This window comes from Monopterus albus, unplaced genomic scaffold (assembly GCF_001952655.1).
Source record: "Monopterus albus unplaced genomic scaffold, M_albus_1.0 scaffold196.1, whole genome shotgun sequence".
In the NCBI taxonomy this organism is placed as follows: Eukaryota; Metazoa; Chordata; class Actinopteri; order Synbranchiformes; family Synbranchidae; genus Monopterus; species Monopterus albus.
In genome coordinates this window covers 996,440-1,008,644 of record NW_018128076.1, presented here as the reverse complement: position 1 = coordinate 1,008,644, position 12,205 = coordinate 996,440, and the positions used below count along the sequence as shown (strand labels likewise).

Genomic DNA, 12,205 nt, shown 5'->3' with positions numbered 1-12,205 from the left:
CAGAGGATCCCCAAATGCAGGTGTGAAAAACTTGTTGCATCATTCCCAAAAAGACTCATGGCTCTATTAGCTCAAAAGGGTGCTTCTACTAAATACTGAGCAAAGGGTCTGAATACTTATGACCATGTGATATTTCAGTTTTTCTTTTTTAATAAATCTGCAAAAATGTCAAAAATTCTGTGTTTTTCTGTCAATATGGGGTGCTGTGTGTACATTAATGAGGAAAAAAATGAACTTAAATGAGCTTAGCATATGGCTGCAATATAACAAAGAGTGAAAAATTTAAGGGGGTCTGAATACTTTCCATACCCACTGTATATCCTTGTTGCCTTGATCTTGGTCTCCAACCTCCTTCTCCATGGAGGATACTGCTCCTTATGGTCTTTGTTGATTTTATAGCCAAGTATCTCAAGGATGATGGTTGCTGTGGTGTATATGAGCTTGTTGGTCTCAGCTATGGTTGTAGTAGGGACTGTTCTTAGTGCTGCATTCACACCCTCTAGTAGACTTTCAGAAGGCACTTCACTTAGTCTTGGTAACTGGCCACGGGATTTCGTCATGTCCATCTTACTCGTGATCTTCAATCTCAGGTCAGCTGCTCTTGAATTAAGCTAATCTGGGCTTGTTATTGGGGCTTGGTACCCAATCTCCGAATGTGGGGGTTGACGATATCTCCCCCCTGAACTGGCATCCTGGCTCCCCCTTGCTGGAGCATTCGTGTTGTACCTCGTCAATCTCTAGTTGTGATAGCAGGTGCTTCTTGCAGATGTTAGAGCACTGAGCTACTAGTTGTTTTGACGTTAGTCTAGATGTTGGGTTTTGAAGTATCAATAGGTCCCACATCCTCCGTATGTAACCCCTCGCGCTGGGGTTACTTGTATAGTAGCATTCCAATAGTTCCCTGTCCTCATCTCTTGTCCATGAATGTCTTGTTCCAATAGCCCACTTCTCATCAGGTTGCCCTGGTTCCTCAACACCTGACATGGACCTTGTTGACCTGGGCAACATCCGAGACTCTTATTTTTCAAACTCTCATTACCCATGAGGTAGGCAGGTAGCATTAAGGACCTTGCCTAAGGACCCAGGCTGGATATTGACCGCGCCCTCACCGGGGTTCAAACCCCCGACCTGGTTAAAGAAGCTAACGTCACTCCATGAGCACCTGCCAGGACAAATGAACCAGTTACCAATGGATGAAACCCACCCCGAGTGGTTAACTGAAGGCCGGACAGTCCTGATCCTGAAGGACCCTCAGAAGGAAGCAGTACCATCCAACTACTCCCCAATAACCTGCCTCTGCACAACATGGATGCTCCTGTCAGGCATCATGGCAGTTAAGATGGGTAGGCACATGGCTCAATACATGAGCAGCGCCCAGAAAGGAATTGGTAGTAACACCAGAATAGAAAAGCACCAGCTAATTGGTTGATAAAGTAGTCACTCGAGACTGCAAGACCAGGCATACCAACATGTGCACTGCCTGGATTGACAACAAGAAAGCTTATGACTCAATGCCTCAAACATGGATCCTGGAATGCTTGGAACTGTACAACATAAACAGGACTCTAAGGGCCTTCATCAAGAACTCAATGGGAATGTGAAAAAACAACCCTAGAGGCCAACTTCAAGCCAATTGCACAAGTCAACATCAAGTGCGGTATCTACCAAGGGGATGCTCTGTTCCCGCTGCTGTTCTGCATAGGGCTGAACCCCCTCAGCCAGATCATCACCAAGAGCGTTTACAGATACCAAATGGAGCAACCATCGGCCACCTCCTCTACATGGATGACATCAAGCTGTATGCCAGGAGTGAACGAGACATCAACTCAATGATCCACACCACTAGGGTCTATAGCCAGGACATCGTAATGTCATTCGGACATTACGATGTCCTGGCTATAGACCAGATGGGTACCAAGAAATTTTCACATTGGAGAAGCTGGAACCAGCTTAACTGTTTTCTCAAGAGTCTTAAGACAATTATGCCATGATTTATTTTATTAAACAGAAGCACATTAAACAGGATTCATCAAAAACTATATCATCATTGAAATAAGGCATCAGCTTTGCTTATAAACGCACCTTTCTAATTTAAATCATTCTAAGTTAAAATTACATTAAATTTTTCCTCCTCTAGTAGTTCCAAACAGAAGAGAACCTACAACCACCTGAGAGTCTTAGAGCGTAGGTGTAAGATGCACCGTTTTCCTGTGTCTTTCATGTCACTCCTGCCATTTTCTGCTGATCATCCTGCCTCTACATGGCTGGATGAGGCCTCTCACAAACACTCCCTCCTTCACATACACCAGCCTCCACATAAGGACTCCTCTGCTGGGAACTAATTCCATTGCAAAGTATCAGTCAGGGCTGATCTGATAAAAAAAAAAAAAAGCTGTGGCTGCAGTTTCATTCATTTGAAAACAGCTATTCTGAACTCACATTATCATGCCTCCTTTTCCATTTTGCTGTTTCACTGGTGATTGTATTTTATTCAATGCAGGGCTACAATACTGTACAGTCTTGTGATTTGACACAGATTATTAGAATAATTTAAAGATGTTTATTTTAAAGATATTCCCACAACAGAATGACATTACTTTGAGCATATTGGTACATAAGAATCTAGTAATTCACTAATATGCAACTTAACTATCATGCCTAACTTTAATACACTAGTGAAATGTAAAATGTGTAATAAATGCAACTCATGCAAACCTCTCTACACAATACAGAAAGTATTCTAAACCATTCTGCTTTTGAGCAAGATCCCTATTGCCTGGTCTTCTCTAGGAAGAGTTCTGGTAGCCCCCAAATTCCTCCAATTCATATTGAGGCCACTGTGCCACCGGGAATGCCAAGTTTTAGATATGAATAAGAGACTTCAGTTTTTGATTTTATATAAATGATCAAATTTGAGAAAATATTTTCACTTTGTGAGGATGGTTATTGACCATAGCTTGACTGGCAAAAAAGCAACAGGCAAATCAGTCTGGAAATTCATTCCACTGTGGCAAGCTGTCCAGGTCCAGAGGCAGCAAAGCAGCCCCAAATCATGATGCTCCCTTCACCATACTTCACTGTTTGGATGATGTTTTCATGTAGGTATTCCCTTTGTACATCATACATAGCACTGTGTTTCATGTAGGTAGTCCCTTTGTACATCATACATAGCACTGTGTTTCTCTCCCAGACAATTCAACCTGAGTTTCAGCAGTCCAAAAACATTTTCTCAGTAGTGCTTTAGAGTGTTAAGGTGGTCTTTCACAAACTTCAGGTGCACTGCGGTGTTTTTCTTTTTTCTTTTTTGGACAGCACAAATTATCATAAAAGATTGTTTCATACCAACATGAAAACATCATCCCAATGGTAGCATTATGATTTGGGTCTGCTTTGTTGCCCCTGGGCTGCCATCATAGAGGGGAAAATAAATTCCCAGTGAGGGTCCACACCTCAACCCAACAGAGATGAGGTCAATAATAGAGTTATTCACAGAGATACACGTATTGACAATGAAGGCCATCTCGGACATGGGGTCTCACCAGAAATGGCGCTATGATGTACGTTGCAGGTGTACAGCCCGGAGCAGAAGACAGGACTGTCTCCCCTAACCTAACCAGCCACTGGGATGGGCCCTGCACTATGCTGGAGAGACTATCAGATGTAGTGAACAGAGTGACACTGAAAAGGCGGGGCCAAGTACTGGTGCTACACGGGGGCCGCCTTGCACCTTACCAGTTACTGGCCCCGCCGGAGGGGGAAACAGACACTGGGGCCAGCCACCAGCCTCTGACCCGTCTGCCAGGTGGATAAGGACCCGCAGGGCGGCCTCAGCACCAGCGCAGGGTGCCCCAGTGCTTGAGGGACTTTGTTAAGACTGTGGGTTACTGAAGACAGTTAACCAGCCAGGTGGGGGCTGTGTAGCGGTGGGGGGCAGAGAGAGACACTTGGCGGGATCCCCCAGAATGCTCAGGAGGGGAGCGCCTTACGGGATCCCCCATATTACCCCACTTGGTGTAGGAGGTATTTAGTTCAAGTTGGCAGGGTTGTTAGCCAGAATGTTGTGTGTGTTCTGCTGGAGTTGTTGCTCTTAGCTATGTGTAAAAATAAAGGGGCCTTTTGTCAACAAAAAGGACAAAGTAGTGTCTCTGACTCTCCTTCACCAGCCTCCAATACAGTAACATTCACAGTAATGTTCAGCTGCTGCTAATACAACAAGGCAAGCTCTTGGTTCTCTGGTAACTTTACTAGATTACATTTCGGATCATGTGATATACTATCAAACATTATGGGACAGTAGTAGCCACACTGGAGTGTCAACAGCAAATTAAAACACTACGTTTCGTTCACAAACGTTCAGCCGGGCTATAAATACATTTACACATTCGACTTATCTCTTTTATACAATACTGCTATGTAATGGTCAATGAGGCTCAAACATAAACTGCTACATCTCTTCCATCTTTGCTGGATGACACTTTTGTACCAAAGCATGACTGCAATCACCTGCTGACATCACCTGTTTTAAATGGAATCATCATTTCATTGTTTTACCTCATTACTAGCCCTGAAATGCAACCACCCTGACTTTTTGGAATGTGCTGCAGGCATCAGAATTGATGTGTTTATTTTGAACAAGAATAATAAAAAAAATTTATGAAAAAATTAAGTCCTTACACTTAACTCTGGTCTGAAAATGAACTGAGCAAGAAACAGAGGGATTTCTATGATTTACTGTTAATGCAAACCTGTAAGCTATATTTAATCCACACCAGATGGGGCGAAGTTGGGTGGGCACGATTCTCAGAGCTGAAATGAACTATAAACACCCTAGTAAATGGTGGAAAGTTATATACAGTTGCACCTGCAGCCACAATCTTGTAAGCACCATACATACATTTTTTTTATGATTTTGCTCAAATTTTAGGCCACTGGTTCTGGCAGTCACTGCATCATCAGCATTCCAGTGTATGGATCCAAGCAGCTATGTAATATGATATCACTTGACCTCTGTCAATAATTCCTGTAATGTCATTGGGGCATGTGCAGGGTATTTGCTCATTAGCTACATTCATATGTTATTTTGTGGGCTAATTACTCTGCATGAATTTAAGTGTCAAATCAGTTTCTCAAGGGCAGGAGCACACCTCCTGAGCACAATGCTGGTCACTGTGTGGTAAGTTGGTATGGGAGAGTGTTGATGAGAGAGGTTGCTGAACTGAATGAGCTAAGGTAGGCTACTGCTCAAAGTGAGTGTGTGTGCTGCACTCACTCCAAGCTGTGCAGGGCTCGCACTGTTACGAGAAACTATAGTAGCCTATATCGATATAAGTAGAAAATACTGTATGTTCTAACAATGAGAAAAAGAACATTTAAAAAGGTGAAGGTATCTTTTAAAAACAAATAAAGTATCTTGTTATAAGGAGAAAGGCGCTGGTTATAATATGATCCTTAGAAATCTTTTTCTCATCGGTTCTTGTGTGCACTATATCCTGATGGCGCCACTTTCTTCAATTTCTTAAGTGCCTCTATCACATGTTATCTGTTCCCTACAACAGAGACATTTCTGTTGCCAAAAACATTATCTGACTAGTTGTCTGAGTTATAAAGAGACTGCAAATCCACAACCAACCTTCCTACTCTGATGTGTAGTAACTGCAAAGGAAAGAAAACAGGACCAGGTACTGAAATTAAGCCTCTCACTATTTTACTTAACTATATAGAGAACAACAGAAAACATACAAAAATAAAAAATAAAAAATCATGAAAATGAAGAGAAAAGTGAAAGAGACAGACATGAGAATTTGAAGCAAAAGAGGTAGGGTATTAGTCTGGAGAAGCTGATGGGCAACACACACTGGGGGTGGCGCATTATGTGGCACACATTTCATGACACCCATAACACAAACTGGGAGCGGTGCAATTTCAGTGAGGGAATACCGAAATGGGTGACTGCTTCACTATTTTATGCTTTTGACGCAAGATGACACAGGGCAAATAGGACAATAGCATCTCCTGACTGGTTGGTGCATGCCAGTTCACTGTCGGTGTGTGAACTTGCACTGAAAATAATGGGTGTGGGTGTGAAACGCACATGCTGCCTGTGTGTGTTGCCCTTGAGTGCATTTGGAACTTACGTTGCATGTCAAGAGGCGTGTGCAGACTTTCTTCCTGCCAGGGTCAAGGACACCACAGTGCTTGTCCAAGTCACACTCCCTTTCTGAGGACACAAAGAGAGCATCTCACCAACATCACCACACAATCAATAAACAACTGAAAAGATATCCCCATCCATTTCTAGTAAGTACTAGAGGGTGGTATCGGACTCGACACTGGTATCGGTACATCCCTAAAACTATGGCAAGCTTGTTAGTCTAACATTAACTGCTAACTGTTTAGATGTGCGCAATAGCTAAGCGGAGTCAGAGCTCCCAGTGAGTCCAGCACAAACACCAGTTAAGTCTTACAGCGTAAGAGGTAGAGAAGGAAACAATTTTTTATTTGTCAGGATCATGTTTTAAGTTAAAGCTTATTTTTCTGCTCTGATTTGTACAGAAATTCACACACCCATTGGGCTATCCAAAGTGATGAGCTCAGAACTTCAGAGTTTTATTACAGAGAGATGACATGAAGAGAAACATATTAAACTGTCTCAGTGCTGTACTGTCCAGTTTGAATTTTAATCTCACATCCTATAATCTGCTAGCCTAATACAGAGCGCGCAAAGTGAAACGTGGAAATACAATTTAATAACAATGCAAACTGAACAGCAGTAAATAGCAGATACCTTCCTTATAAATGTTGAGGTTTTGTTGATACTTGTTAGTGTGTCCACTTAGTTTTATGGTCATTTAGGAGACTGGAGCTACTTTGTACTTGTAACTGTGGATAGTCACATGAAAAGGTGTTTATGAGCAAGTTCTGTGTAAATAACTATTAAATTATATAATCAAAAACACATACCGATAAGCAGAATTTATGTTCAGGTACTTCTCATTATCAAGCTCTGCCGTGATTATTAGACAACTCAACAGCATAAGAACTTACTATAAGATAACTATCCGTCCTTTAACCTCTTACTATTTCCATATTTTCAAAACCTCTCAATCTATACTCACTGGAGGCCACTTTGTTGTATGGTCTGGGGATCCGGTGGCCTGGCACCATAGAGGCCAGAGAGGAGTCCTTCCTCTGGCTGTGGGTGCCGGGCCTATCACTGGGTAAAGGCCTGCCAGGTGGTGTGACTCCATGTGGCCAGGGGGGATCTCTGAGTGATGGAGGTGGAGAGTTCATCGGAGGATCCAGAGGTGGCGGCTGCTTGAATAATGATGACTCTGTATGGCTGCTGTGGCAAGAGGACTTCTCCAGTGGGGGATGTCTGGGTGACAGGAGAAAAAGAGCAAGTGCAAAGTTAACTTAACTGACAAAATAACAGCTACAGTTTTATCCAAAAGGTGTCCTCTGTCTATGACAATTAGTTGAATTCTTGTGGTCTTCGAGATTGAGCAGTACATGTATGTATGTATGTGTCCAGCAGAGAGGAAGCTGTTCTCATCAGCAGATAAGAGAAGAAGAAGCAGCAGCTTTATTTTATTGTCATTGTGACATGTACAACGAAATTTTGTCTGGAGCCGAGGGCCCCGGGCCACTGCGTGCATACACGCTGCCATCACGGGCAACTTGGGGGTTCAGTGTCTTGCCCAAGGACACTTCGACATGTGGACTGCAAGCACCGAGATTCAAGCCTTCAACCTTCCAGTTGGGAGACGGCTGCTCTACCCACCACACCACTGTCACCCCACAAAGAGGATGATACCACAGACATCAGTTTAATAGACGACCATGCACCCTTTTTAATTTTGGTTTTAAATTGCACTCTTACAAAGGTTAAGAAGCACCGTATTATCTATATTATATTGTGTAGTACTGAAATTCAACCAGCTCCATGTTCACAGGTAACTGCAGTGGTAGCAGTGCAGTTGAATGTTAGTTTACACAAAACGTTTCATGTCAATTTTTTTAAGCTGCAGCCCACAGTTATATATTTTATTTAATCACATTCAAAGGGGAAATAAGATCTCATAAAAATGCACTCTGAAATCACTGCACTTTTATGGCAATTTTAATTTTATAGGAGTATTATTTTTATTTTTTCTAATATTGCTATTTTCATTTATTATTATCATCAAGTACCTGTATCGTACTGAATACTGGCAAAGTACCCAAAAGTAAGTACTTGTTCTCAGTTTGAAAAATGTGTTATCAGTCATCCCTACCAACAATCACAGACAGCACACAGAGCTGTTCATATTCATTCAGTGCACTCTGTTCATGTTATCAGTATTTAATCTTCTTTCCTTGTATTTTATCTTTCTAAAGAGGTGTTTCCCTGTTAAGCTTAGTGTCTAAGGTTGGTGTGAGGGACTGTTTGTCCATTCTTAACCTGCATTAAAATGTGAAGCTCATTGAGGCTGACTGAAACTAAATCTCTTTGGATTCTGACTTTCTCTCCTTTTCTTTCTCTTTTGTGTTGACTTTTGATTCCACACCACTACCTTTCTTGGCCTTAATTAATATCGTCTTCTTTCTTCTATTCAACGGCAATAAATTCTTGACAAATGTATACAAACACTGACATGATGCTGACATCTGATGGCAAATTGATGCAAACAAAAATGCCATTAAAATGGCAGCAGTAAAATTATCTCTTCTTCTTGCAAATTTTAATAGAAAAAATGTTAACTGGTTAAATTTGCTGTGCAATTGTGACTGCCTGGTATCAGCATTTTGATACTGTGATTAGGAAATGGTAAGGATTACGACACAGGATGCAAAGACAACAAGAAAGCAAGTTGTGGCATTACATGGGGGTTGAGTGAATTACTGCATTAAAGTATCAAAATACAGAACTACACTCTATCCTAAATTTTGCCTGGTTCCTTGTAAAATCCAGTTCTTTGACCTATGAGCTCTAGATAGAACTTTCTCCCCAATTTCCCCACTCTGTTCTTACCGTACTCCATCCTTGGAGTTCTTGGAGTGTCTGTACTGGGGTGGGGCAGAAGGCGAAGGTGGAGTTGGCCGTAGCTGCCCAACCCCCTGGCTCCGACCCTCCCAAGATGAAGCAGAAGCAGTGCTGACCCCATGGGAAGGAGAATGGCCGTGGTGAGACCGCGGCTGGGGCTGGGGTGCAGGGGTGGGAGAGCGTAGTCGGGTGTACAGCTTGGCCAGAGGGCCGTGTCTCCGCTCGCAGTGCTTTTCGAATGCCTGAGGCTTCACTACTTGGCCACAATTGCTACACACCACCAGGTAGAAATCATCATGGCCAGGGTAGAGGCCAAAGATGGACATGTCTGGGAGAAGAGTGGAGAGGAGGAAAGACTAACAGTTGCAACAATGTGGCTGGCTTTGCATCCGTGTCTGGTTTGTAGTATAACACACAGCCATTTCTCTTACGTTTCTGTGACATGCGTCCATCAGAACAGGTCTAGAAAGCCAACATAAATGGACCAGAAAAACATTTCACTAAGAAATTATAAATAAGATACTCTTCTATTCTTTAGCAGTGCAACCTGCCACACATCAAATGTAACAACATGCGCTGGTGGGTAAATGATGAGAGAGGCTCAAACTTGTTGGTAAACTAGGCTATAACCATGTCTCAGAAGAAAAAAAGCTGCCTATAAGAAAAAAAATACAAGTGTGCCGCCCGTATCTTTATTCCGACAAATCCATATGGCAGCCCGACATTATTTATCATCAATTCAAATAGGTCGCAATTTAAATACTGCATCATATGCAGCTGTCTTTATTGATTTTTTAAATTCTCAGAAATATGTTCCTGTCACTCTTTTTGCATTTAAATACTGATGATAATATGGTCAAAATCACCACTGAATTTTCTGACAGACTGTTTCATATAAATGTATATAAAATGGTTGAATAGTCACACTGAATGGCCGAATCCAAGTCCACTGACAAAATTCTTAATAGGGTACAGCCCTAAAACATGGCAATGTTATTCTGTAAGGCAGCTGTGGATAAAGCTGCATTACATAAAGGCTAATCTTGTAATTAAAAATTACTAAAAGTGATAATACTGGTAGACAATATTGCTGAATCCCGTTTTCAGGGGGTGAATGCTATTAGGTTATTGCAACATCAACAACTAAATGCCTGTTGTGTGCAGATCATGAAATATTAACATTTAAATTGATTTTTTTTTTACATAACTGGAAAATCCAACAGCTGGACAGAGCACTATGGTAGATTAATGGTGTTTTTTGTTTGTTTATTTGTCTGTCTGTCACCATGGGCAGCACTGGTGGTGTAAGGACGGCTTACTTTGTTTTGTAGTTCAGATGTTCTCATGCTGTCTGAGTGGGTTTCCTTTAGGTGCTAAAGACCTTGCAGTCTCAGTGAACTGATAACTCCAATTTGTGCATAACTGTGAACAGTTGCCTGTCTGGATACAGTATTATATAAAGGTGAGCTTGTGATAGACCAGCAGCTTGCCAAGGGTGCAACCCACCAGCCCAGTTTGAGTGACAACAGACTCCAGCCCCATTACCCCTGAACACAATAAGCAGGCATAGAAAACAGTCTACTTGGTTTTAGATGTCCCAAACAATAAGAGTCTTGGCTGTCTTTTAGATGACAGTGTGCAGACTTACCCTCCTTACTGAGTGACATGGCCTCTGCTGCTTTTTTGCCATTCTTGCTTAAGTCACCTGCATCTGGCCCTGAAACATCAGATTTTACATACATGTTTAATAAATCACTTGGGAGGTCAGATGTTTTCCAGATTTGTGTCTGATTTATCAGTACAACTTACAAATTTTGTACATAGAGACCCTTAAACTGTGTTATGTAAAGGAGTGTTTTGCAGATCAACTGCTCCTCTCTGACTGCTGCTGGTTAATGGCTTTATCATAGTTTGTTGACAATGAATAGCTGATTGTAACGATACTGTGTGGTGGAGGAGTTATTTATTTGATAGTTATGAAAAGAGTAACACTTCAAGGAATAGCAGACAATGAGTGAGGGCACATAATGTTACTTAAATCTGAGAAGGGCAAGAGCACTTTTGGGGCAGAAGTCACACATATGAGGTTCCCTGTCACATACAGAAGTGTTAATATCAGTTAAATGGAGGTGGAGATCCTGGCAATAAAAAAATGGAACATTAAAATTAAGCCGAAAGAACACAGGTTAACGTTTGCTAATATCACAAGCCTGGGCCAGCATTTACATGGTGGCAACAGCATCAGACTCCTCCTCCATCACCGGTGTCTACTCCGAATCCTCCTGCTACCATTAGCATGCTAACGTTAACTCCCTCGTCGTCAACGGCTTGCTTGGATTTATGGGCAGCGAGCTAGCTAGCCTAGCTTTCCACGGCAAGAAGTTGCTCGCCCAGCCACCCTACCCTCCTTCCGCTCTGATGCCACCACTGCCCAGTTGGTTTCACCAAAATGAAATGCATATCTTAAAAGGTGGCAGCTTATTTGATGACCATGGTCGTAAAAATACACTGTAGTGGCTATATCTTAATAACGATCACTTATTATTTTCTGTTGGAGGCAGCGTACTCAGTGGGACCTGGGAGAGAGCAACATGTTACCCACCCAGCACTAGGACCCGGCAGGGTCTTTGTTTGGGTAACATGGTTAGCTCTGTCCTCCGTTTCCACGAAAATAAACCCCGGCAGTTTGATTAAATGGCCTCGTAGCTGCCAGTGTTTGCGTCAGTGTGCTTTCTTACCATCTGCCGCTGTCACACCGGCCCACTCGGTCCAGGCAGTCCAGCTTTGACCCACGAAATCATCGAGACTAGGAACCCGCCGATCCAGAGCAGCCATTACTTTTACTGCGCGTTCACGCACCGCCATCATCACTGCGCGGCAAGCGACTTACGTCATATTTCGCGCTCTCGACAGGAAAGGAACTTCCTGCGTGCGCGTTCTTGGGACAACCACAGGCATCCAGGGTATTGGAATAGTTAGCCTCAAAGTGATGCCAATGTTTTCTTTTCTAACCAATTTTAAATATTTTGAGTCTTAAAACTAGTGATGGGTGATCGAGGTTTTGTTGAAGCTTCAACACAGTATTCACAAAAATGGTTCATTACTTGAGGCCTCAATGACACAGTGCTTGAGTAGGACATCTCGTGGTCAAGAAAATGAAGTGCAATCAAGACGTGTCACTTA

The 12,205-nt window shown here is 42.4% G+C and overlaps 1 protein-coding gene across 1 annotated transcript in view; it reads right to left on the bottom strand.

Moving 5' to 3' along the window:
* Positions 1–11,987, bottom strand: part of atxn7l2a (ataxin 7-like 2a) — a 34,480-nt gene extending 22,493 nt beyond the window's left edge. Inside the window, exons 1-5 of the mRNA XM_020617877.1 lie at positions 11,761–11,987; positions 10,671–10,739; positions 9,011–9,350; positions 7,116–7,375; positions 6,135–6,217 (exon numbers count right to left, since the gene is read on the bottom strand). Of these exons, the coding sequence (XP_020473533.1) occupies positions 6,135–6,217; positions 7,116–7,375; positions 9,011–9,350; positions 10,671–10,739; positions 11,761–11,890 (882 nt within the window). The 5' untranslated portion in view covers positions 11,891–11,987. The remainder of the gene's footprint in view (positions 1–6,134; positions 6,218–7,115; positions 7,376–9,010; positions 9,351–10,670; positions 10,740–11,760) is intronic.
* Positions 11,988–12,205: the final 218 nt, after the last annotated feature.